Consider the following 27,898-nt stretch of genomic DNA (forward strand, 5'->3'; position numbering starts at 1 on the left):
AGGAGGTTGCTGCCCGCCGAACTGTGAGGCGCCAAGATGCACGGTTGGAGGCGAGATCAGCCCACTGGCTATGGTCAATGGGGCAGGAACCAAGAGATTTCTTTAAGCAGTCCTTGTACCTCTTCTTTGGTGCACCTCTGTCTCGGTGGCCAGTGGAGAGCTCGCCATAGAACATGATCTTGGGAAGGCGATGGTCTTCAATTCTGGAGATGTGACCCACCCAGCACAGTTGGGTCTTCATTAGGGCAACTCGGTTGGTGTAGTGATTAGTGTTGTTTAAAGCACCATAAATCGGAACCGGGGTTCGAATCTGGCGCTATTTGTGAGGAGTTTGTACATTCTCCCTGTGTAGCCAGGTTCATGGCACCATAGGTGGTGCTGCTGTCCAAGAGGGCAGAAAAGAGTGTGATAGGGAAATAGTCATAGGGGATTCCATTGTAAGGGGAATAGACAGGAGTTTCTATGGCCACAAACGAGACTCCTGGATGGTGTGTTACCTCCCTGGTGCAAGGGTCAAGGATGTCTCAGAGCAGCTGTTGGACATTCTGGAAGGGGAGGGAGAACAGTCAGCTGTCATGGTCCAATGACATAGGAAAAAATAGGGATGATGTCCTACAAGATGAATTTAGGGATTTAGGAAGTAAATTGAGGAGTAGGACCTCAAAGGCAACAATATCTGGATTGTTCCCCGTGCCACGAGCTAGTCAGAGTAGGACCAACAAGATTGCTAGAATGATTTGTGGCTTGAAAGGTGGTGTAGGATGGAAGGTTTCAGATTCTTGGAACATTGGGACCGGTTCTGGGGCAGATGGGACTGGTACCAACAGGACGGTCTGCATCAGGGCAGGGCCAGGACCAATGTTCTTGGGGATTTGCTGTTGGGGAAGGTTTAAACTAATGTGGCAGGGAATGGGACCAAGAGTCAGAGGGGTGTAAAATGAGAATAGAAGCCAAGGGTTGCAAAGTGAAAAGCATTAGTGGCAGGCAAGTAAAAGTGGGTGGAAAATCAAAAAAAGCTATTTATTTACATAATGGTAAAAGGGATAAGACTGAATGCTTCGAGTCTCAATGCAAGGAGCATTTGTAATAAAGTGGCTGAATCGAATGTGGAGATAGCTATTAATAACTATGATATAGTTGGAATCACAGAGACGTGGCTTCAGGGGGAACATGACTGGGAGCTCAACATTTAGGCTTACTCGACATTCAGGAGGGATAGACAGAATTGAAAAGGAGGTGGAGTAGCCTTCTTGGTTAGGGAAGAAGTGAATGCCATAGAAAGGAAGGACATCAGTGTAGAGGATGTGGAATCCATATGGGTAGAGCTGCGAAACACGAAGGGGCAGAAGATGCTAGTGGGAGTAGTGTACAGGCCGCCTAACAGTAGTAGTGAGGTTAGTGAAGGAGTCATGAAGGAAATTGGTAACGCGTGCAACAAAGGGATGGCTGTTTAAATGGGTGACTTTAATCTACCTGTAGATTGTCATACCCACACTCCTGTTCGGCTCCGAATCATGGGTCCTCTACCGGCACCACCTACGGCTCCTAGAACGCTTCCACCAGCGTTGTCTCCGCTCCATCCTCAACATCCATTGGAGCGCTCACACCCCTAACGTCGAGGTACTCGAGATGGCAGAGGTCGACAGCATCGAGTCCACGCTGCTGAAGATCCAGCTGCGCTGGATGGGTCACGTCTCCAGAATGGAGGACCATCGCCTTCCCAAGATCGTATTATATGGCGAGCTCTCCACTGGCCACCGTGACAGAGGTGCACCAAAGAAAAGGTACAAGGACTGCCTAAAGAAATCTCTTGGTGCCTGCCACATTGACCACCGCCAGTGGGCTGATAACGCCTCAAACCGTGCATCTTGGCGCCTCACAGTTTGGCGGGCAGCAGCCTCCTTTGAAGAAGACCGCAGAGCCCACCTCACTGACAAAAGGCAAAGGAGGAAAAACCCAACACCCAACCCCAACCAACCAATTTTCCCTTGCAACCGCTGCAATCGTGTCTGCCTGTCCCGCATCGGACTGGTCAGCCACAAACGAGCCTGCAGCTGACGTGGACTTTTTACCCCCTCCATAAATCTTCGTCCGCGAAGCCAAGCCAAAGAGATTGGATGAACCAAATTGGTAAGGGTAAGGTTGAAGATGATTTCTTAGAATGTATGCGGGATAGTCTTCTATATCAGCATGTTGAGGAACCGACGAGGGAACAAGCCATTCTAGACTGGGTATTGAGTAATGGAGAAGGGTTAATTAGCAATCTTGTTGTGAGGAACCCCTTGGGCAAGAGTGACCACAATAGGGTGGAATTCTTCATCAGGATGGAATGTGACAGAGTTGATATGGATACAAAGGTTTTGAACTTGAAGAGGGGTAACTTTGATGGTATGAGATGTGAATTGGCTAAAATAGAGTGGCAAATGATACTTAAAGGACTAATGCTAGAAATGCAATGGCAATCATTTAAGCATAGCTTGGAGCAAGTGCAGAAAATGTACATCCCAGTTTGTACGAAGAATAAATCAAGGAGGGTAGCGCATCCATGGCTAACAAGGGAGATCCGAGAGAGTGCCAAATCCAATGAAGGATCTTACAAATAAGCCAAAAAAAAATCCCTGATGATTGGGAGTAATTCAGAGTTCTGCAGAGGAGGACAAAAGGATTAATTAGGAAAGGTAAAAGGGATTATGAGAGGAAGCTGGCAAGGAACATAAAAAATGACTGTAAAAGCTTTTATAGATACATTAAGAGAAAGAGGTTAGTTAAGACAAATGTGGGTCCGTTGCGGACGGAAACGGGTGAGTTGATCATGGGGAACAAGGGTATGGCAGACTGTTCGAATGACTATTTTAGTTCTGTCTTCACCAAGGAAGACATAACTAATCTACAGGAAATTATTGAGGATCGGGGATCTATTGTGACAGAAGGACTAAAGTAAATAATTGCAAGTCGAGAAATTGTATTAGTTAAATTGTAGGGATTAAAGGCGGATAAATCCCTGGGGCCGGATAGTCTGCATCCGAGAGTGCTGAAGGAAGTAGCCCAGGAAATAGTGGATGCGTTGGTGATAATGTTTCAAACCTCTTTGGATACTGGATTAGTTCCTGAGGATTGGAGAGTGGGCAACGTAACCCCACTCTTTAAGAAGGGAGGGAGAGAGAAATTGGGAAACTACAGACCAGTTAGCCTGACATCAGTAGTAGGGAAGGTGCTAGAATCGGTTATTAAAGATGCAATTGCAGTACATTTGGAAAGTCGTGGTATCATCGCACAGAGTCAGCATGGTTTTGTGAAGGGGAAATCATGTCTGATGAATCTAATAGAGTTTTTTGAGGATGTAACCAGTAGAGTGGATAGGGGAGAACCAGTGGATGTGATATATCTGGATTTTCGTAAGGCATTTGATAAGGTTCCGCACACAAGACTAGCGTATAAACTTAAAGAGCATGGTATAGGAGGTATGGTATTAAGATGGGTAGAGAATTGGTTGAGGGACAGGAAGCAAAAAGTAGGAATAAATGGGTTATTTTCAGAATGGCAGCCAGTGACTAGTGGGGTACCACAGGGTTCAGTGCTGGGGCCGCAGTTGTTTACGATATATATCAATGACTTAGATGTGGGAATAGATAGCAGTTTCTCAAAATTTGCAGACGATACGAAGTTGGGTGGCAGGGATAGCTGTGTGGAGGATGCTAGGAGAGTGCAGGGTGATTTGGAAAAGTTAGGTGGGTGGGCCAGGACATGGCAGATGAAGTTTAATGTGGATAAATGCGAGTTTATCCACTTTGGAGCTAAGAACAGGAAAGAGGATTATTATCTAAATGGTATCTGTTTAGGAAAAGGGGAGATGCAGCGAGACTTGGGTGTTGCTGTGCATCAGTCATTGAAAGTGGGCCTGCAGGTGCAGCAGGCGGTGAGGAAGGCGAATGGTATGTTGGCATTCATAGTGAGAGGATTTGAGTCCAGGAGTAGGGAGATCCTGCTCCAGCTGTGCAGGGCCTTGGTGAGACCACACCTGGAGTACTGCGTGCAGTTTTGGTTGTCTTATCTGAGGAAGGATATCCTTGCCTTAGAGGGGGTGCAGAGAAGGTTCACTAGGCTGATACCAGGGATGGAGGGACTCATATATGAAAAAGGTTGGATAAACTAGGCTTGTATTCTCTGGAATTTAGAAGATTGAGGGAGGGGGATCTTCTAGAAACTTATAAAATTCTTAAGAGTTTAGACAGACTAGATGCAGGAAGGTTGTTTCCAATGCTGGGAAAAACCAGAACCAGGGGCCATAGTTTAAGGATAAGGGGGAATTTCTTTAGGACTGAGATGAGGAAAAATTTCTTCTCTCAGAGAGTGGTAAATGTGTGGAATTCTTTGCCACAGGAAGTAGTTGAGGCCGGTTCCCTGTCAATATTTAAGTGTAGGTTAGATTTGGCCCTTGTGGCCAAGGGGATTAGAGGGTATGGGGAGAAGGCAAGAACCAGGTACATCACCCATGATCATAATGAATGGTGGTGTAGGCTTGAAGGACCAAATGGCTGACTCCTGCACCTATTTTCTATGTTTCTATGTTTCTATGTGTCTATGTGGGTTTTCCCCGTGAGCTCCGGTTTCCTCCCACTGTTCAAAACATACCAGGGGCTGTAGGTTAATTGGGTGAAATTGGGTGGCACAGACTCATGGGCCAAAATGGCCTGTTACTGTGGTGTATGGGTAAATTTAAATTTAAAACTAATAAATAAATAAAATTCTGGTGGCCTCATTACTGGAAGGATGTACAGAGTTTAGAGAGGGTGCAGAGAAGATTTACCAGGATGTTGCTTGGATTGGAGAACATGTCTTATGAAGCAAGGTTGACAGAATTAGGGCTTTTCTCTATGAAGTGACAAAGGATGGAGGCAGCTTAATAGAGGGATGTAGGGTTATGAGTGGCTTTGGTCAGGAGGACAGCACGTACCAGAGGATATCTGTTTAAGGTGAATGAAGGAAAGTTTAGGAAAATGTCAGAGGATTTTTGCACAGAGAATGATGGGTGCCTGGAAAACATCACCAGGGATGTTAGTGGAGGCTAGAAAAATATGGACATTAAAAACATTCTTAGTGTGGTAAATCTGTGTCGTGCTGTTCATTATTGTACTATTGAATTTCTACCAATAAAAGCCATGATATGTGTTTAACTACACTGCCTTTGATCTCTTCACTATCTGGCGCATCATTTAGATAGGCAAATGGATGTAAGAAAAATAAGGGATTGTGGGTGTACGTTTGGGGAAGGTTATATTGTTGTGGAGTAGGCTGACACAGGTTAGCCCAACATCATGTACTATTCTGGAATGTTCTAAGTTCTATATTCTAACCCCTTTCCATCTCACAGGCAGTACAGAAGGCCTTCCCCCTGGCAAGGACCTTGTTGACCAGACATTTGACCTCTTTTTAGGTGAATATATAGTTGTTCCTCTCTCCCCAGAGTTGCAGAATCCTCCAGGTCTTGTTGCTGTTGACCGACAATGGAGGGAGTGTGTCTTTAATGACTGATATCATGTTATCCTGTTTTACCACTTTGAACTGCAAGACCCTGCAGAGGACAGTGAAGCCAGTGGAAAAGATCATAGATGGCTCTCTTCCTACTATAAAATATATCTACAACACTCAATGCAGGAGAAAGGCAATAAACATCACACCCCTCATGTTAGCTCTTATCCCTTCTGCCATCTGGGAGGAGGCACTGCAACATTTGGGTTGTTCCGTCCAGATGGGGTAACAGTTTTTCCCCTCCCAAGCCATCAGGCTCCTGAATTCCCAGAACATATGTGGATAGTGTAATGTGGACTTTTACTCTAGACGTCTTAATAGTTCAATGTGTTTAACTTCTATTCTAACTTCTATTTATGTAAATCTGCTGGAGAAACGCTATCTGGTCTTTACCATGCAAGCATGGGATGAATGATAAATAAAGGTGACTTGACTAGATTGCTTTTGGATATTGACATAATGAGGTCTCAGATGCTTGTGCCAAGTTGGGGATTTATAAGGAGATGTAATTGGAAAAAGTGCCAAGCATAGTCATGTGCTGCCACACTATAAATTGTCACAGACTAGTTTCTGGGCAGTATTCAATGCCTACTCCATTCTGAATGTCCATGGTGGGGATGGAAGGGCAGGAATGTACCGGACAGGAAGAGAACTGAGTGCTAGAGATTTCTCTTGGTCAGGTGATCCAAAAAGGGATGGGAGTGCCAATCGAGTGATGTGGAAATGAGATGAAGAATTTTAAAAGTGAGGTCTTGTTGGACAGTGGGTTGAAACAAATCTGGCCAGCACACACACACACAGATGTTGGAGGAACTCAACAATTCTCAGTGTCTGTAAGACTGACATTTTGGGCTTGAAAACTTCCTCAAGGCATGAGCAAAAAAAGCACATGCTGGGTCTGAGTGAGGGTAGGCTAGCCAAAGCTTTGATGAACTGATGTCAAAGGAAGATGAAGAAGGTTAATGGCTTCCTGGAGAATTCTAACAATTGAAGCAAACATCGGTGAGAGTGGTGCCTCCAGGCCATCAGTAGGTCCCTACCATCCATCACAGCCTGGGCTTCCACCGGGATCTCTTCTGAAGGACTCAGGGTGAATGGAGCCAAGGGGGGAGAGAGCAGGGAAAACCCCGGCATGAAGCCACCACCTGGCAAAGATCTTCCTTCACATGAAGATAATATGCAGCCGTCGATTAGTGAATGGGAGGCGAACAAGACTGAACCCGCTCCCTGCTCATCTGTCATCACCAAGATGAACCCTGGATTGTTGCCAGAATCTTCCCTGAAGATGATCTCAGGTGTATAAGGCTGCTCTCTGAGGCAATCGGTTGTATCTCAGTAACTAATTAGCACTTCACATGCAGGTAATAGCTTAAAAAGTAGACAAGGGAGTTGTGTTCACCTGAGCTGCAGGAAGGATGTTGTCAAGTCAGAGAGGGTGCAGAAAGGACTCAGGGACCTGAGGTATGGGAAGAGGTTGAGCAGGTTAGAGCTTCATTCTGTGGAGCGCCGGAGGATGAGGGGGGTGGGGGGGAGGATCTCATAGAGTCTACAAAATCATGAGGAACTGGTGAACGCAGAGAATCCTTTTCCCAGAGCAGGCGAATCGAAAACCAGAGGCTGAGAGGTGGGGGAGGTGGGGCAGATCTAACAGGAACATGAAGGGAAATTTTATACACAGGGCACTGATTGTATGGATCGGGTTGAAGGAGGAGGCGGTTGAGGCAGGTACTCTTGCAATGTTTAAGAAAAATATTGATGGATAGATGGGTTGAGAGGGATATGGGCCAAATGCAGGCATGCAGGACTAGCGCAATAGAGAAAAGTACTGGAGGAACTCAGCAGGCCACGCAGCATTGATAGGAAGTTAAAGGTAACCAATGTTTTGGGCCTGGGATGTTTGGGTAGGGGGTGGGACATTTTGGCCAGCATGGGCAGGTAGAGCTGAAGGGCCTGCTTCCACGCTGTATGACTCCTGACAGCAGCCAAAGATTGGTATTGACATCCTTGACTTCAGTGATATTCAGGATTGATTCTCCTTGGTGCTCAAAGAAAGCCAGTGCTGCAAAAGAAAAACTCTACGGACGAAGATTTATGGAGGGGTAATGTCCACGTCAACTGCAGGCTTGTTTGTGGCTGACAAGTCCGATGTGGGACAGGCAGACACGGTTGCAGTGGTTGCAAGGAAAATTGGTTGGTTGGGGTTGGTTGTTGGGTTTTTCCTCCTTTGTCTTTTGTCAGTGAGGTGGGCTCTGCGGTCTTCTTCAAAGGAGGTTGCTGCCCGCCGAACTGTGAGGCGCAAAAATGTACGGTTTGAGGCGATATCAGCCCACTGGCGGTGGTCAATGTGGCAGGCACCAAGAGATTTCTTTAGGCAGTCCTTGTACCTCTTCTTTGGTGCACCTCTGTCTCAGTGGCCAGCGGAGAGCTCGCCATATAACACGATCTTGGGAAGGCAATGGTCCTCCATCCTGGAGATGTGACCTACCCAGCGCAGTTGGATCTTCAGCAGCGTGGATTCGATGCTGTCGGCCTCTGCCATCTCGAGTACTTCGATGTTGGAGATGAAGATTTGAGTTGTCTCCGCTCCATCCTCAACATTCATTGGAGCGACTTCATCCCTAACATCAAAGTACTCGAGATGGCAGAAGCCGACAGCATCGAATCCACGCTGCTGAAGATCCAACTGCGCTGGGTAGGTCACGTCTCCAGAATGGAGGACCATCACCTTCCCAAGATCGTGTTATATGGCGAGCTCTCCACTGGCCACCGTGACAGAGGTGCACCAAAGAAGAGGTACAAGGACTGCTTAAAGAAATCTCTTGGTGCCTGCCACATTAACCACCGCCAGTGGGCTGATATAGCCTCAAACCGTGCATCTTGGCACCTCACAGTTCGGCGGGCAGCAACCTCCTTTGAAGAAGACCGCAGAGCCCACCTCACTGACAAAAGATAAAGGAGGAAAAACCCAACACCCAACCCCAACCCACCAATTTTCCCTTGCAACCGCTGCAACCGTGTCTGCCTGTCCCGCATCGGACTTGTCAGCCACAAACGAGCCTGCAGCTGACGTGGACATTATCCCTCCATAAATCTTCGTCCGCGAAGCCAAGCCAAAGAAAGAGAATGTGTGGGGTAATGTGTGAGACCAAAACGTCTGTGTCTAAACCTAACGAAGGACTCAGGTACCTAATGACTGTCACCCTTTACTTTCTATGGATGCTTGAGGAATTTTTCCAGCACATTTATGTATCGCTAAAGGAATTTCTGTTTGATTCACCAAGATATTTAACTTGAACTTGATGTGGCCCATGTGGTCAAATCTGGGAAGATGCACACACCATCTCTGCAGTTTTTGAATAAGTCAGGTTTGAGGATTGGTAGCTCCATGTTCCAGTTCATCTTCTCATGAGGGTAAAGGATCACCCTCCACTGCACATCACTAACTCTGTAGTGGAGAGAGTAGAGAGCAGCAGGTTCTTTGGAGTTCACTTAACGAGTGACCTATCGTGGACACATCTTCTCACTTGTCAAGAAGGTAAAACAGTGATTGCACTTTCTGAGAAGACTGAGGCAGGCAAGGCTACCGGCCACCATCACGCTGACCTTCTACAGGAGTTTTATCGAGAGCGTCCTGGCCGGCTGCATCACAGTGTGGTACAATTGCTGCTGAGAAATGGATCGGAGGTCAATCTACAGGACCATAAGAGTGGCAGAGACGGTCACTGAGGTCTCTTTCTCTCCCTATTGAGGTGATCTACTGAGTTAATTGTCTGAAGAGGACATGCAAGATCATTGAGGACCTCTTCCACCCTACACAGCATCTTTCAGCTCCTCCCGTTGGGGAAGAGATACAGGAGGATCAGAGCCAGCACCACCAGGCTGAGTAACAGCTTCTTCCCAAGGGTCGTGAGAACGGTGAACGACCAAAGGGATTAACCATCTGAGACTCTCACATTTACAAAACAACATTTATTTATATACATTTGTATATATTTGTATTGTTTGTCTGTATGTATGTTATGCCTAGTTGTATGGCTGTGTGTTTTGCACTGAGGACGGGAAAACACTGTTTCGTCGGGTTGTACTTGTACAATCAGATGGCAATAAATGCGACTTGACTTGAACATCCACATAAAGTGCCCGCTGCAGAGGACAGGGGATGTTGTTATGGCAGCAGGGAGTTTATGTGGAAGATGTTTCCCCTGATGTAGAACAGGGATCTCGGGGAACACCTGATAAGCAGCTGATATACCGTAAGGAGAGAATGTGCCTTGTTGTGAATCTCCCAATGGTGTTGTTTTGGAATGAATTGGGAATTGGGAATGATATGGACAGGACACAACGCCATGTTCTGGTGTTGGGACTGGGTCCGGACAGGGTGCTGCACCAATTTCCCTTTTTGGTTGGAGCTCTGTGAGACCAGAAAGACAGGGCAGGAGTTGACCATTCGCTCCTCGAGCCTGTCCCACCATTCAATGGGATGGCAGTCAGATCTCTGTCCCAAGCTTGTGTTCATTCCCCTGATCCCTTCAGGTGAAGAAATCATCTCCGTCTCAAACTTCGATGTCCTCTGTGTCCAAGTTCACGAATTCCAAATCCCATTTCCCTAGTCCTTCCCGGTCCCAGTGTCACTGTGTCATCTCTGAGTGGTGGCATCATCAGTGAGCGTGGACACCTCACGGCCTGGCCTTCCATCGGAGCCCGCTGTGTGTTGGTGTACATCTGAGGGCCTCTGCCCATCCCAATGGGTCGACAGGTAATGGACTGACAGCCTGACAAAGGCAATGTTTGCTGTCCTTTGACCAATCAGTTCTCCATCCCATTCCATTGCTCCAAACCAGGAGATGTTCACTGCAACCATTTTATTTTCATCCTACTGTACAATAGAGCAGGAAGACATTCAGCCCATTGACCCTCTGCCAGCTCACAGGGTAATTCCATTCCCCAGTTGTAACACATTCCCCATAACTCCCTTCAGATTTACCTCCCATGAATGCAGTAAGGGCAATGAGCATTAGCCCATGAACCCAGCCACCTGGATGTGGGAGGAAGCCTACATGTCCACAGGGTGAAGGCAAACCGCACCGACAGCCCCAGAGACCAGGATTGAATCCAGGTCACTGGGTCTGTTGCCAAGCAGCACTACCCGCTGCAGCATTGTGCTGTGGTGATCTATCAGATCCCAGATACTCATTGGAGTCTCGAAAGTCTAGGGTCTGAATGTTCCTCTTGAATACAGCAGCAGACCCATTGGGGACACATCAAAGACATGGAGTAATGGTGAAGAACATCACCTTGTGGCTCTGTAATGGACAGGATCACTGATCTCACTAGGGGGCTGCAGGCCGCACCAGGTGACACCAAAATGATTGTCTGTAAAATTTTTGTGCAGTGTTTCAGCAGAAATATTCCTGCAGTTAGGATTAAACAATAAAAACATTTTTCGGAAGACCTGCTTCCATGTATCAGGACACCTACAGGGCTAAAACTCAATGCTCATTCACCTTTTCAACCTTCTAATGTGCTCTGGTCTGAACCATCATTATTCCCCAATTACAACGACACTTCGAATCACGTGGTCTCATCTGCACACGCTACACGTTGCCGCTGGTGTTTTGATAGTCACGGCTTGTGTCAGATTTTCTGGCGTTTGCGCTACAATAACAATTACTGCAGTAGGTTAGAAACAGGGGAGGCAGCAAATGACAATTGAAAGGCCGCGATGGGTGGAGAGACCTGATTAGCCACGCCGAACGGCAAGGTCCCGGAACGGACGAATGAACAATATTATGGTGATTAGTGTTCGTGAACCTATGTCAATAACCTTTTTGAGAATGAACCAGTAATTGAAAGAAACAATGTCCATGTAAATACATTTAGGCTGTGCGTACAATATTGTAATTTTAATTTTATCTCACTACTATTGCGGTTACATTCAGTGATCTATGGGAATTATGATTGATGCGTAACATTAGTACAAAAAATTTACTAGGGATTCTGTATGGTCTGGTACAGGAGGAGGTCCAGGGGTGTTGTGGGTGGGGGGAGAGGGAGGGTGTGACAACAACCCTAGTGGACAGGATGGAATCATGGGGAGAGTGGAGGGGTGTGGAAATGTCTCAACACTACCCCTTAACTGGAGGAATAATACCCCAGGCGATTACAAAAGTCATTTTGCAGTGATCAGTTCTGCATCAGCTCGAAGGAGATCGAAGGGGATTCAAATGGCAGTCAGTACAATTACCAGCAGACTGACAGCTCGCGGATTTAGTTATTGATGGAGTAGCCCTGGCTGCTGCTTCACTGTTACTGTCTGTTCATGACAGTGCCTCCTCCCCCGACCTCACAGCCACTGCAGGCAGCGTAGGCACAGATATCACAGTGGTCAGCATGTCTGGCCATTTTTTCTGCAACAGAAAGAGAGGGAAACAAGATGTGGTCAAGTTGGAGAGGGTGCAGAGAGGATGTTGCCAGGACTTGGCGGGGTGGGGGTGGGGGGGGGACCTGAGCTAGAGGGAGAAGTTGAGTGGGTTGGAGCTTTATTCCTTGCAGCTTAGAAGGTTGAGGGGCGATCTCAGAGGTGAACGTAATCATGAGATAGATAGATTGGGTGGATGCAGAGGGTCTTTTGCCCAGAGTAGGGAATCAGTAACCAAGGATATGGGTTGAAGGTGAGGGGGGGGGGTAGAGATTTAACAGAAATCTGTGGGGTAACTTTTCACACAGAGGGTGGTGGGTGTATGACATGCATTGTCAGAGGAGGTGGTTGAGGCAGGTACTATTGCAATGTACTATTGCAACGTACTATTGCAGTCACATGGCTGGGTTTTAAGGGATATGGGCTAAACGCAGACAGATGGGACTAAAATGGATGGGACTTCAAGTTGTGCCAAAGGGCCTGTTTCCACACTGTGACTCTTTTCCTTCTCACGATCCCAAGACTCTTTGTCTTCCCCGTTTTCAACAGTCTTTGGGGTCTACCCTCGGCTCACTTCATCCTTGTCGCTGTAGTAACTTGGTCACCTCCCCTGTCTCTGAACCTGCTGGTATTTTCAGTCACTGCGTCAGATGTTTGGAGGTTCATTATTATGCATACAAGAGAGTTTACTTGCAAAGAGCAAATCCTAACTGGGTCGGATTATTTTTCCTCCAATTAACATGTATTTTCATTGTGATAAATAACCAAGAAACACGCACATTATAAATCAAATAGAAAAAAAATGTGGTTTGGACAGAGAATGAAAGTTTTGTGTCATTGACCTTACATCAGAACTGGATGGCACATTTAGCAAAGCGGTTAGCGCACACTGTTGCAGGGCCAGAGACCTGGTTCAAATACACTGCTGTCTGTATGTTTTTCCTCATGACTGTGGATTTCTTCTGGGTGCTCTGGTTTCCTCCCCTCGTATTAAAGATGTATGGGATTTGTAGGTTAATCAGTCACATGGGTGTTATTGGGGATGCAGGCTGGAAAGGCCTGTTACCATGTTGTATCTGTGATTAAATATCTTGAACGGATCGTGTAATCCAAATTTTACTTACCTAGCCTGAGAAAAACATGGTCAGCGTCTTTCGAATCACAAACTGGCTGAAACACTTGTGGAAGGCCAGTGGAAGAGCACAGCGGTGTTGAAATGGTGCTGTCCTTATCTGAGACCCCTTCGGCCAGATGGTTGATCAAATCCCACAGCTGCTTCACATCGTTCAAGGGGAACTTGTAATCTCCATCCTTCCAGGAACAGAGAAACACAACCGTGTCAGTGGAATTGAATGTCTGACGAGGAAGTGCAGACGTAAAGGAATGTAAAGAATTGGTCAACTTGTCTCGAGTCCGGCACTTAGCCTTACGTTTCACCACCAGCGAGGTAACCTGTGAACTTGTCCGTGTGGCACGAAACATGGCGGTTTGCTTGTATCCACTGAAATCTTCCCACATTGCAGGTGCTGGAACCAGAACCAAAAAGAAGTGGTGGAAGGACTCATACAGTCAGTCAGCAAGTCAAGTTTATTGTCATGAGATTGTCAAATTACAACCTGTCCTCAGTGTAAAACATGCAGACACTCTCTGATACCTGGACACCAGACAATACACATAAACAGACAAATAATATGTATACAGGAAAATATTTTATCTAAATAAATAAATAGTTAGATAAATAGATGGATAGATAAATACATGTCGTTTTGTACAAATGATAGTCTGGGATGGTCAGTGTGAGCAGTTCCTTTGGTCGTTCAGGCTTCTCACGGCCTGTGGGAAGAAGCTGTTCCTCATGTGGGGAAAGAAAGCAGTTTAGTTCTCGGGTCAGATCTGTGACCCCCACCCCAGTTCTGAGCAAGGCTCAAGAATTTGGAAAGTTGACGGGTTTCTTCTTTCATACATACTGCATGACTGGCTGAGTTTTGTTCCAGCTGTTTGGTTACAGAGAGTTGGTTGAGGGCGGGGGTGAAGCTCTGGCAGAGGTTTGTATTCACTTGCTTGCACCTCCAAGAGGTTGTAATGGTGATCGTGCTCTGTATTTCAGATGGAACATGCAGGGGTTATTGTCTGTCAATGCCTCACTGGATGTTTAGTGATTCTGAATGAGGATGAATTCGGTTCTTTGGGATCTGTGGAAAAGAAATCAGCCAAGTGAATCAGTTTCTGGAGCCAGGAGATGGAGCAGAGGCTTGGTTCAACATTGGTTAAGACGCATCAGCCGATTAAAGGAAGTGGAGCAGCCTTGTCGAGGCCCATTTTGCGAGTGGTTGAGCTTGGGTGGAAATGCAGTGATTGCTGGCAAATGAGTAAGAGTTTATTGTTTTTTATATATATATATATATATATATACAATGCACAGATGCACTGAAGTTCTCATGCTGCAGTCCACCAAAAAAAGTATAAATTAAATTACCTCATTATGCCATGACTCAGAAAAATGGTTGTCGTGGCAGTTAGCGCAATGCCTTTACAGCGCCAGCGATCGGGACCAGGGTTCGAATCCCGCGCTGAAAGGAGTTTGTATGTTTTCCATGTGGATTTTCCCCAGGGGCTTTGGTTTCCTCCCACTGTTCAAAATGAGCCGGGGGTGTTGGTAAATGGGGTGTAAGTTGGGCGGCACGGACTCATGGGCAGAAAGGGCCTGTTTCCATTCTCTATGTCTAAACCAGGGTGGTTTATAGTTCAGCTTAGGGAGTTAAAGAATCTGATAAATTTGAATTTAAACATACAGGACAGTAACAGGCCATGAGCCTGTGCCACCCTATTAATCTACATTTTGAAGGGTGGGAGGAAACCAGAGCACCTGGGGGAAACCCATGCAGACATAGGGAAAATATACATTCTCCTTACAGACAGGGTGGGATTCGAATTCTGGTCACTGATGCAGTAACAGTGTTGCTCTAACCTCTATGTTAACTGGTGCTAACTGTGGGAAATAAAAACTGCCCTGGAACCACCAGGTGCTGGTCTTCAGGCTTCTGTACCTTCTGCCTGAAGGTGAGAAGCACTTGTGACCAGTGTGATGGGGGTTCTATCTGATGCTGGCTGTCTTCTTGAGGCAGCGCCTCACGTGGATGTCTTCAATGGATGGGAGGTCGGAGTTCATAATCGGCCTGGCTACGTTTGCTGCTTTCTGCTTTCTTCTGAATCCCTGAGGACTTAACCTGTAGAAGTTTGACAGAGAAGTCAACAAGATGCCAAATCATCTCAGACTCCTTCAAATGTTGAGGTGTTGTTGTGCCTTCTTCATGGTTGCCATGATGTGCTGGCTCCAGGAGAGGTCCTCTGATACCTGGACAACCAGGAGGTTGAAGGTGTGTAACACGGAGATTCACTGCAGATCGGACAGGAGACAAGGTGAAAGGTCACTTCCCTCTGAATGTTAAACCCACCCATAATTGGAGTCAAATGACCCAGTACCTGGGTCAGATCCCAAATGTTGGGTATAAAACCTAAACATGTTTTCTCCTCAGTCCTCTTGCTGAGGTAACTTTCCGAGCCTTTCCAGACTGGGGATCATGAACAATGCTGGAGAACGAACCAATTGTGTAGTATGTAGATGGGTCGGGCTCTCGTTCACATGCACCTCAAAGGGAACCATCCTGGGTCGACTGATCTAAATTGTAGATAGCTTCATTCGGTGTCTGTTGTCGGGGAAGGGTAACCTTCTGAAGTTGTAACTCTTTGTAGTTGTGAAATAATGAAATCAGTTTGCATGCAAATGTACATGTGTCCTGTTGTGGATTATTTCCCATTGTAAATAAAGTGCACGGTTTAATACTGCAGGCCCAGTGGCATCAATCTTTGAACCCTTTGAACGTGTTCCCCAACACAAATTGGAGCTGTGAGCAGGGTTCAGGGACAAACATCCAGGCAATGGGTTGAAGTAATGTTCTGGAACAAGGGCTCCATGTGTAGAGGGACAGAGTTTTGGGGAGGACCAACAATGGTGCTGGGTTTGGCAGTCTAGCCAACCTGCTGGTAGACCATGGCAGGCCAGTGGAGTGGTTAGATAGGCTGGAGACACGAGTGGAGGAGATTGGGCACTATCTTGTGTCTCTCCTCAAAGAATTGAGGTTCCTGGGAGTAAAGGGAGTGAGAGAGGTGCCTTTCGGCTGTTGGTATCCATCTTGAGCCATCCACACAAAGCCCTGGAACAGGAGATCCCCCAGTTACAAGGCGAGGCAGGAACACCACAGAAGTGTTGTTCCACCTTGGGGGAAGCGGTTGGGGTTGCCAAACCTGGACCAGAGAGCTGGAGGATGGCTACATCCTTGGGATCTGCTCAATAGAATACTCACTCTCTGTGTGCATTGTGCAGCGAAGATGAGCGAGGGATGGAATCCCTTCCTCGAGGGCAAGAGTGGGCCTGAGCCCTCATCAGGGACCATCCAGGCCATACCGAGTCCTTGTCCTCCCTTCAGGCCACACTGTCCCTGTGCCGCTTCAGACCACACCAAGTCCCTGCAGGAAGTTATGGTGGAGCCACAGTGGTAGCAGGATGTGTCCTGGTCTCCCGGTGAATTTGTTCGGTGGCCTTTTCCCGATTGGGAGTTCAGAGGCCCCATACAGAGCCTTACACTGGGGAAAGGGTAATGTTCCAGAGGTCACTGGCACTGGTGGGGACCTGGGTTTCCATCGAGAGTTCAAGGACGTCTTCACTCCCACCAATGTGGGCTCTCTCTGGGCAGCTGTCAGCACAGAACAGGTGAGTCCTCTGCCTGTCCTGGCTGCTGCATCCCCAGAGTGCATCCTAGGAAAGGCCAGTCCCTAAAACCCAGCAAGGGGCAGATCACCCCGAGGCAGCCTGAGAGTAGGTACGGGTCAGGTCGACCAGGTGGGAGACTGTAGGAATTCTGTCCTGGTAGAGGTTTGAGGGTGATCAGTATCAGACGAGGGCATGAAAGAGATTGGGGAGACAGTGGCTGGCCTGTTGCAGGAGTGGGGAGTATCATCCACTCTGACGTCTCTCCCTACAAAACCTGTGTGGCCTGAACGAAAGAAAGATGGCATGTGATGGCGACGGTGACAGTGTACATCGACGACATGCTGCTCCAGGGGCCCTCACAGGAGTCAGGCCCATCCTCAGCCAATACCACCTCACTGTTGGTCACCTGAACTCACCTGGGTCAGCCTCCAGGTGCTGGCTATAAAATTCCACCATGTCATCCAGCCACTCTCTTTTTACTCTTTTCTCTTGAAGTAACTCCCCGATGCCTCGTTCAGATGCCTGTCGGCCTTTGCGATCACACATCCCCTCCTACTCATTTGTTCGGATGCCTGCTGACATTTTTCCATACCTTGAGACCACCGGCAAATTGAAGGAACAACACCTGATTTCCCATCTGGACACTCTCCAGCCAGATGGCATTAACATCGACTGTTCTGGTTTCTGCTAACCTGCTCTCTTCTTCCCCTCTCCCCATCCCTTCCCTTTCCCAGTTCTCCTCCATCCCTACCCCCCTCCCTTCACCTGGCCTTCCCTCCTCCTCTTGATCACTGCTGTCCCCACCCTCCCTTCTCCACCTCCTGCCTTTATGATCACACTTCCCCTCCTACTCTTTTGTTTGGACACCTGCATACATTTTTCCATACCTTGATGAAGGGCTCAAGCCTGAAATGCCTGTTATTTATAAAGGACACTGTTTGACCTGCTGAGTTTCTCAAGCATTGTGTTTTTACTAACTCCTCAAGCTGCGCTAGACTGGAGATCATGCTGGAGAATACATATAGGTTGGGGCTCTCTTTCACATGCATCTCAAAGCGACCACTGTGGGCTGTACATAGTTTCTGTAAATGAGTGCTGTGGCCGCTGGTGGGGGGAATGGTGGCTGGTATTGCTTGTTTTAACCCTCTGTGGCTATCTGTCGTGAACCTGTATGCTAGTGAAATTGTTTTGCTTGCAGGTGTAGCGACTGTTGTGGTCCTGCTACGAAATGAAGAGGCGTCCACACAATATGAGGGTGAACCAAAAAACTGACTTTATTATTTGAATTTGCCGTGTTGCCCCATGGTGAATGGTCACTTCTGATGACGTATACACCAGCTTCTGGAAGTAACGTCAGCGCATTACTGACGCCACACTGAAGTAGGGGAGATCCCTTAGCTCGTAGCGACAACTGCGGGTTTCTTCTCTGTAATGAAAGAGGGCCCACGCCATCTTGGGATGGCCGACTGTTGTGGCGATTCTCCCTGTGCACTCACGTGGTCGCTCGGCCCGCTAAACCACCGACGCCCGCCAGAATCGCCACTGCCCCCTGAGCGGTTTAACTTACAATCTCTGGGGTGGTCGGCCTCTGTGTCTGACCTGGGGGGTCCGGGGCCGGCAGTTCGGAGTCCAGGTGCATGGCTTTGAGGTGGTCATCTGTCCAGTCAGCTGCCAATGTCCAGTGTAAACACGACCCCGTCTCTCTATAGTACCTTGAACGGGCCTTCGTACGGGCACTGTAGCTGTCCTCTCCTTATGAAAATGTAGTGGGGTGGACTGCATGTCTGTGGGAACATGGTTTGGTGGTGAGCTGTGTCGAGACGGTGGCGGTGGGGGGGAGGCTGTTCACCCGCTTGCACCCTCAAACACTGGAGGATGTCTAAGGCGCTGGGCTGTGGGGGTTGAAATAGATGTCCTCAGGAATGGTGAGTGAGAAACCGTACACCATCTCTGCAGACGAGGCTTGCAGGTCCTCCTTCGGTGCTGTGTGAATACCTAGGAGTACCCACGGGAGCTCATCCTCTAAAATCAGGCCATGCAGTCAGGCTTTCAAGGCAGCCTTCAGGTGGCGGTGGAAATGCTCGACCAGGCTGTTTGCTTTGGGGTGGTAGGCTGTGGGATGGTATACTCAACTGCCACAGAATTCAGTCAGGTTGGACCAGAGCGAGGAGGTGAACCGTGCCCCTCGGTCCGAGGTGATGTGGGTCGGGATTCCTAAGCGCGCGGCCCAGGTGGATAGGAAAGCCCTGGCACATGTCTCCGTGTTCCACGCAGGCATAGGTATTGCTCCAGTCAGTGGGTAAAACGGACAATCACCGTGAACAAGTACAGCATTCCCTGGCTCACGGGGAGTGGGCCAACGATGTCTAGGCGGACATGCTCGAACTGGTGTTGCACTGGCTCGGAAGTCTGGAGTGGGGCTTTTGTTTGGTGCACTGGCATTGTAAGCAGGTTCGGGCCCACAGGGTAACGTCGTGGCAGAGGCCTCACGAACTTGTCGGACAGCAGGTGGACTGTGGACCTTAAGGAGGAGTGGGATAGGCTGTGGATCTGGTCGAAAACCCTCAGTTGCCAGGTCGCGGGTAGGAGAGGTCTGGGAAAACCTTTGGAGATGTCACACATCAGGGATGGGCCTCCCGGAGAGGAGCAGAAATCGCTGACCTTCAGGCTGGTGATGGCTGACCTGAAGGCCTGGATGTCCGCATCATCTATCTGGACCTTGGTGAGCTGGGCCACATCGAGCCCTCCTGAGGTTGTGGCAATCATGGGTCTGGACAGTGTATTGGCCACTACGTTGGACTTGCCTGCAACGTGGTGAATATCTGTGGTATACGCTGAGATATGAGAGAGGTGCTGCTGTTGTCTTGCTGACCATGGGTCCGAGACTTTGCCAAGTGCATAGGTTAAGGTTTTGTGTTCTGTGTCGGCAGTGAAAACCCTTCCCTCTAGCAAGTACCGTAAATGCCGTATCACCAAATACAGGGCCAACAGTTCGCGGCCGAATGCGCTGTATTTTAGCTCTGGCATTCGAAGGTGTTTACTGAAGAAAGGCAGGGGGTGCCAGAGATCATCGATCCATTGCTTCAGCACTGCGCTCACTGCTCTGTCTGATGCATCTACTGTAAGGGCCAGTGGGGAGGGGGGGAGGAGTCTGGGTGTGGCAGCACTGTGGCCCTTGCTACTGCCGCTTTTGTGGCGTGCAAGGCTTCTGTGGCGTGTAACGTCCATTGGAGTGTCTTGTCACCAAGCTCGACGAGAGCGGCTGCTCCTGGTAGGTAGTGATGGTAGAAGATGGTTGGGAAGCTATTAGAGTCAATCCTCACGGATGAGGTTATGAAATACCTGGAGACGCATGACAGGATAGGTCCAAGTCAGCATGGATTTTAAAGGGTAGATCTTGCCTGACCAACCTAGTAGAGTTTTTTGACGAAATCTCAAGTAGGATAGACAAAGGGGAGGTCATGGGTATGGTATATTTGGATTTTCAAAAGGCTTTCGATAAGGTGTCACACATTAGACTGCTAAATAAGATGAGGGCCCATGGAATTACAGAGAAAATATTAGATGGGTCGTTACTGTGGCCACTGCTGTTTACAATTTATATTAATGATTTGGATTATGGAATTAATGGTTTTGTGGCCAAATTTGCAGATGACTCCAAGATAGGTGGAGAAAGAGTTGAAGAGACCGTAAAGATGCAGAAGGATATCGATAGATTAGGAGACTGGGCAAAATTATGGCAGATGAGATTTAACATAGAGAAATGTACAGTTGTACATTTTGGCAGTGGAAACAAACAGGCAGGGGATGGGGTGCAAATTCAAACCTTGGATGTGCAAAGGGAACTGGGCTTCCTCGTGCAGGAAAACCTAAAAGTTAATGACCAAGTGGGATTGGTAGTGAAGAAAGCGAATACTATGTTGCCGTTCATTTCAAGAGGAATAGTGTACAAGAGTAAAGAGGTGTGGATGAGGCTCTACAGAGCACTGGTGAGACCTCATTTGGAGAACTGTGCACAGTTTTGGGCCCCCTATCTTAGAAAGGATGTGATGTTGTTGGAGAGGGTGCAGAGTAGATTTACTAGGATAATTCCTGGAATACAAGGGCTAACGTATGAGGAACATTTGGCAGCTCTTGGATTGTATTCATTGGAGTACAGAAGAATGAGAAAGGATCTCACAGAGACATTTTGAATTTTGAAAGGCTTTTACAGAGTGCCATGTAGTTGTTTCCCTTGGTGGGTGAATCAAAGACAAGGGGTCACAGTCTTAAAATTAGAAGTTATCCATTTAAAACAGAGCTGAGCAAGAATCAGAGGGTTGTGGATCCATGGAACTCACCGCCACATATAATGGTGGAGCCCAGATCTCTGGGGGAATTTAAACAGGAAATGGATAAGTATTTAATAGGTAGGGGTATCGAGGGATATAGAGAAAAGGCTGGAAGTTGGAACTAGATGTGAGCATTGTTCAGCTTAGTGTTAAGTCACAGAACAGACTCGGTGGGCCTAGTGGCCAGCTTCTGTTCTTTTATCTTGTGATCTTCTGAAGTTAACCATCCCCAGGAACTCCTCAGCTCAGCTTGGCGAAATTTTGAATGGCTTCTATCATGTCAGGCAGTGACTTGGCTCCCTCTAGGGCAGGGGTGTCAAACCCAAATTCACGGAAGGCCAAAATTAAAAACTTGGACTAAGTCGAGGGCCGAACTAAATATTTATTGAAAATTTTCAACAACATCTGAATGTTTTCTCTTCTTTCAACATATGTAATGTTAAACTTTAGGATATAACTTTAGGAGGATAATGTTACAGGTCAGGAGTAGGTAGCTCAAGTTCACCCTTTGCTTGACCTGAGGGAAACATATTTGGTCCCTGTGGAGATGTAGTCAGCATTCACAGGCTGTGTCCATTTTGGCCTGCATCAGGACTCAGTATTTCCTGCTCACTCCTCAGGCTCTAGGCCTCTATTCACCCTCGACCCACCATCCCACTACCTGACCAGTCCTTTACCCAACCTCTACTCACCCCTCACTCCACTCGCTCTGCCTCTACCCACCCCATCCTATACACGCCCCTCTACTGCCTCTCCCCTCAACCTGTTCCTCCCTCTACCCATCTCACCCTCTAATCACCCCTCCCCTACTCACCCTGCCCCTCCCCTTTTACCTCTTCCCTATCCACCCCTCCTTCTACTCATCCCTCCCTCTAACTGCCCCTCGCACCACCATAACTTCTCCTGCCCATTACTCCGCACCTACACCCTCTGCCCACCCCTGCTTACCCACCCACTCAGGCCCAGCGCGCTGCCGATCAGCCTTTGCGGACAGCCACCATCTCTCTCTTCACGTGCAGGGCTGAACCAGCCGTCCCTGGGGTCCGCGCGGGTGCAAGCGCTGAAGGCCGTGGCGACCGGGAGAAGTGCGCTCGCGCTGTGGAAGGGCCATCCGGTGCCAGTCGTGGGGGGCTCGCGCTGCCCGGGGGCCGTGCGCAGCCTACCATGCCCATCGCGCCAACAGGAAATCACAGGCGCTCGCCCATCCGCCGCACTGCTCGACAGGTAGGAGAAGTGACTGGTTGTGCGGGGAGCCTTCCAACCGGCTTGCCGGCTGATGACATCGACAGACTTCTCGTGTTACAATTTCTCGTGTTACAATGGGGAAGGATGTGCAATGAAGGGGGAGGATGGTGGGGGTGACATTACCAAAAAACAGCATCGGCTCTCGCTGCAGGGCGGGCCACCTCTAATACATTTTTGAAATGATCTTGCGGGCCAAATATAATTATATCGCGGGCCAAATTTGGCCCGCGGGCCAGAGTTTGACATGTGTGCTCTAGGGTGATGCAGTGTCCCAAGAAGTCTATGTCTCTAAGCCAAACTAGCACTTGACCGGGTTCACCGTGAGCCCGAACTGCTGCAGTCTGTCGTACAGGAGGGTCAGATGCGTCCTGCGAGTGCTGGCATCAGGGCTGGTATCAAGGACGTCATCTAAGTAGACAAAGATGAAATCAAGGTCCTTGCGAACCAGATCCATTAGTTGCTGGAGTGCCTGGACTGCGATTTTTAGTCCGAAGGGCATCCGCAGGAACTCAAAAAGGCCAAAGGGTGATTGTTGTTTTCGGAATGTCGCTGGGGTGTACCTTTGATGAGGTCCACCTTGGAGAAAATTCAGCAGTCTTGTAGCCTTGTGGTGAAGTCCTGGACGTGTGGGATGGCGTATCGGTCTGGGACTGTCACCTCATTCAGGTGTCTGTAGTGTCCGCACGGCCACCAACCACCAGACCACTTCTGCACCAAGTGGAGTAGGGAGGCCCATGGGCTGTTTGAAAGGTGGACAATCCCCAGCTCCTCCATGGTGTCAAACTTGGCCTTGGCTTGTTGGAGTTTGTCTTGCGGGAGGTGCCAGGTCCATACGTGAACTGGAGGCTTGACAGTCTCCATATGGTAGGTTAGATTTATGGAAGTTTGTGGCCAGTAAGGCTGGGTACCTGGCCAGTAGGCAAGCGAAATCATCTCAGTCCAGGTCATGGATCCCTAACAGCAGAAAGAAACATAGCCGCAGGGTGAGGGGGAAAGACTGGAACATGGTAGTTATCTCGTCACGTCCACCAGCATTTTGTGTGCTCATAGGAAGTCTGCTCTGAGTTGTGCCTGTCCCATGGCCATGATTATGCACTCCATCTGGAAGATCTTGACTGCGACGTGAATGGTGACCAGGTGGGTCCCGTACCTCGGGATGGAGGATCCGTTGGCCGCTTGCAGGGTGAGGCCCTTGGGGTTGTGTTTGGCCTTGAAATATGTCGGTGGGATGAGCCTGATTTCTGTGCCCGTGTCAACTAGGAAGTTCCTCTTTGTCTGTTGGTCAAAAGACAGGGCTTTTCAGAGAGCCAACTGCTGAGGCCACTATTGGCGGCTGGCTTGCCCGTTTCCTTTCGCTGTGTTAGATTTGGTAGTGGGATATAAACATGGGGGAGGTGCACCTCCAGGCATTCTGGACCTGTCAGCGGTGGTAGAAACAGTATTCACCATGTTTTTCTGGGCGCCTGTTGCATTGCTGCTGTGCCTTGGTCACTGTTGGGGTTTCTGTCGGGCTGGTCGCGATGGTGGCGCTGACACCGTAGATGGGCTGCACTTGGAATGAATTCTGCTGTGGGGTGTGGAAGAGCTTGTCTGCCTCCTTGGCTACCAGGTGCTGGGCACTGAAATCCATGTCTGAAACTGCTGAGGAAATGTGTACCGGCAATTGGAGATCAACAAGGCCTCGAAGAGGAAACTGTCTGTATGTCCATCTGCTAGGCCCACCATCTCATGCATGAGCTCAGAGGGATTCCTGTCGCCCAGGCCCCGCAGGTTTAAGATCTGAATGGTGCGCTTGTGCTGGCCAAGTTCTAGGGAGTCAAGGAGGAACCACCAGAACTGCTCATACTTGTGCTCCATTGGCAGGTTCTCATGAAGGAGCTTACTTTGGCAGTGGTAATGGCATCCAGAGCGCTGATTACGTGCCAGAACTTGGTGTCCTCTGAGACAATTCCCAGATGTGGAACTTGGACTCAGCCAGTTGCAGCCAGTTCCTGGGCTGGTTTGACCAGAAAGGTGGTAAATACATGCCCACCGCATTGGTCGCAGCCGTTGCGACTGTAGTAGCAGCAGATTCTTGCCTTCAGATGTGTTTGATGTGGGTTCCAAGATATTGCAACCGTCGGGGTCACCACTGTAGCGACTGCTGTGGCCGTGCTACGAAATGAAGAGGCGTCCACACAGTACGAGGGTGCACCAAAAACTGACGTTATTATTTGAATTCACCGCATTTCACCTTGGGGAACGCCCACTTCTGGTGACGTATGCACCGGGTTCTGGAAATGACATCAGCATGTCGCTGCATCACTCCTTAGCTGGTGGTGCGCCACACGGAATCGGGGACTTCCCTTAGCTTATGCATGGCATTAACTGTGGACTTCTTCTCGGTAGTGAAGGAGGGCCTATACCATCTTGGGATGGCCAACTGTTGCGGTGATTTGGCCTGTCCACCCACGCGGTCGCTTGGCCCGCTGCACAGGTTTGTGTGACTCCTTTTGCATATTTTCTCCCCCCATAAATAAAGCTCGTTTGATACTATCATATGTCCAGAGTGATCACGCTTACAACCTGTTGCCCACCACAAGGTGTTGACCCTCTTCACAGCCTTCTCACCATTGAAGGCAGGTGTGCGGTCCCTTTGTCCCCCTCCCAAAGTCCAGGAGACGCTCCTTGATCTCGCTGAATGTTGAGAGCAAGACGGTCATTCTGACACCACATGTGGAGCATCTGCTGATTCTTCCCTGGAAGTAAGCTCAAATCCACAGCATAAAAACAACACAATACCGCAGATGCCAGAGATCCAAAATAAAACCTGAAAATCTTCGTCAAGTCAGGTGGCAACTATAGAAGGAGAAAGAAGGACATCATTTCAGGTAAAAGACACTTTATTGGAGGAGTTAACACTTTCTCCACGGATGCTGCTTGACCCATTGAGTGTTTCTGGAATCTTCTGTTAATACTTCAGATGGAGCAGGGTTTGTGCTTGGATCACTCAGCAAATGTTTTCTGTTGATGTGGCCAATTTATCAGACCATACAGTGTACAAGCAGTATGAGGCCCTTCAACCCATCAAGGTAGGTCTATCATTCAAATCATGGCTGATTTATTTTTCCTCACCCCCAGTTGTTTTCCCTGTAACCTTTGACATCCATATTAATCAAGAACCTATCAACCTCCATTTTAAGTCTACCTGATGGCTTGGCTTCCACAGCCATCTGTGGCAACAAATTCCACTCTCTGATTGAAGAAATTTGTCATTATCTCTGTTCTAAAGGGATGCCCTTTTATTTCGGATCTGTGTCCCCTTGTCCTAGACTCTCCCACTGCAGGAAACATCTTCCCCACGTCCACTCTTTGCAGCCCATTCATTGTGATCACCCAAACTCTTTGATTTCAGGCCTGGAGCCATCAAGCCCTTGCTCCTCGTACGTTGTTCTGCCTGGCCAATCTGGTGTGTCATACACAGTTATTTTCTCTGAAAATCCCATTCAAGCAAAGCCCTGCAAAGATGTTGTCTGACCTGCCAAGTGTTGGCACCATTCCTTATTCTGCAAAACTTTGTGTTTGGATCACCTGTCCTCTTATCACCTGGTGTCATATTTCATTCCAACATCACTCCACGACAGTTTACCACATAAAAGGGATTCTATAATGTAAACTGTTGCTGCTATTAACAGATTCTGAACTTAATTCACGAAAAGACAAAGGAAAGAGAAAGAGCATGCCAGAGTCCTAAATGGAGGCCTTGTTTGCATCCAAAACATTAATTCCTTGGTGATCTAGTGTGGTGAACAGTTAGTGGAGTGGTTAGTGCAATGCTATTACAGTGCCAGAGACCCAGGTTTAAATCCAATGCTGTCTATAAGGAATTTGTATGTTCTGCCCGTATCTGCATGGGATTCCACTGGGTGCTCCGGTTCCTCCCTCCTACCTAAAAAAAATGTGCAAGGTTTGTAGATTAATTGCTGTATTTATGCAGCATGGGCTCGTGGGTCGGAAGGGCCTGGATACATCTAAATGTTAAAAAATAAAGAATTTTAAAAAATGAAGAAAATATCTGCAGAGACTGGGGTCAAATTCAGTACACGAAAGTGTTGGACGAACTCAGAAGGGTCACGCAGTCGACATTTTGGGCCATATGACAGGAATGGGGAAAATCAGGCAGAAAATCCGGTGGGCTCAGGGGGTAGGAAGGATAAGGGGAGGAGCACAGGCTAACAGGTAAGAGGTAACACATGGGAGGGTAGAGGGAAATAAGCTGAGAAGTGATAGGGAGAGAGGGCCGAGAGCAAAGGAGGAGAGCCCCTCTCCTGCTCTCCCTCTCTCTGTATTCCTCTTGTCTCCCTTCCTCCATATCCACACCCCATCCTTTCCTTATGTCAATGTTGTGATTGGTGGAAACCCTTCCACCAGTGTTCACCTGTCAGCCTGTGCTCCTCCGTCCCCTCTCTCCCCATACCTTAAGGCATAGACCAGAAATGGTGGTTGCCTTTGCCCATGCATGCTGCGTGTCCCACACCTTGGCTTGAAGTTTTTCTGATCCCAAAATTAATCCTGCTGTACTTTAGCCTGGCCCAGACCCAGTCCATGGGTGACCGCCACAGTTTAAATATTAAGAAAGGGAGGGGAGAAAGTGCGGAGGAAGAGTTACTCGAGAGAGGAAGTTGCAATGCTGATTCGCTCATCACATCCCCAGGCACCCACAGATGTTCACTAGCAGACACATGAAGAACTGAGGCAAGTGTCGTGCACATCAGCAGTAAATGGTCACCCTGCTCCGGCGGTGAGTGTTACTCTCAGAAAATTTACGAGAAAACTGGGGAAATGAGACCTTCTCTTTCCCTGGGCTGATTGAAGACGGTGGCTGTGCCAGGGCAGAGATTCCTCAGAACCCCACCAGTGTGATCCCACATCATGTGCAGAAATGCAGCGGCCACACATGCTCGTGGATACAGACTGGTGGAACCAGGGGTGCCAGTGAATGGCTCCAACTCACACGATGAATGGCCCTCCCCCTCCTCACTCTTTTCCAAAACCCATAACTAATGGTGAAATATTTCCCTTTGGATTTCACAAACATGCATTGAAAATATTTCTGTTGCAGACCAATTAAGATCCAGAATAACATAGTTGCAAAATTATAATTAAATGTACAAAAGTTTGACAGTGCAGTTTTGAAAATTTGTACACTTACTTGAACCATAACATTTGCCAAAATACTTGACAAGGAACTGAGGGCCAAAACAAGAGAGAGAGGGACGTTCATGGTGAGCAGGTGCGGCCGGAGTTCTCCGTGGAGGTTTGCTTGTGAACAGTGCAAGCCGGCAGCTTTTAAAGCTCTGGTTCATGGCGACTGAGTCACCTGTTGTGAGAGAATTGGTGTAAACACAGTATATGACAGGTCGCTGATTACATCTCAACACCCATGCATAAAGTGTTATTGCCGCAGGATGGGCTTTGTTCTCCCGGTGCCAATAATGGATAACGAGGTTTATGTTTCATTTCCAGCATAAAAGCAGACGGTGAAGAACTCGGTTGGGGAGGACTGTCAGGAAAATGAGAACATCTGTGGAAGCAATCCTGTTCATTACAAATAGTGTTTAATGA

General features: G+C 48.2%; 1 protein-coding gene across 3 annotated transcripts in view; it reads right to left on the reverse strand.

Moving 5' to 3' along the window:
* The window catches only part of LOC138752523 (guanylin-like), a 44,711-nt gene extending 17,069 nt beyond the window's left edge, over window positions 1–27,642 (reverse strand). The window contains exons 1-3 of one of the 3 annotated variants that reach the window (XR_011350720.1): window positions 27,486–27,642; window positions 13,072–13,258; window positions 11,774–11,936 (exon numbers count right to left, since the gene is read on the reverse strand). Coding sequence is in view for 2 of the 3 variants with exons in the window: in XM_069915325.1 (XP_069771426.1) it covers window positions 11,836–11,936; window positions 13,072–13,258; window positions 27,486–27,557 (360 nt within the window). In the remaining variant the exon portion in view is untranslated. Of the gene's footprint in view, window positions 1–11,422; window positions 11,937–13,071; window positions 13,259–27,485 lie in introns of those variants that run through there. The other 2 variants (XM_069915325.1, XM_069915326.1) reach the window with 2 other exon arrangements.
* Window positions 27,643–27,898: the final 256 nt, after the last annotated feature.

This window comes from Narcine bancroftii, chromosome 2 (assembly GCF_036971445.1).
Source record: "Narcine bancroftii isolate sNarBan1 chromosome 2, sNarBan1.hap1, whole genome shotgun sequence".
Taxonomy (NCBI): Eukaryota; Metazoa; Chordata; class Chondrichthyes; order Torpediniformes; family Narcinidae; genus Narcine; species Narcine bancroftii.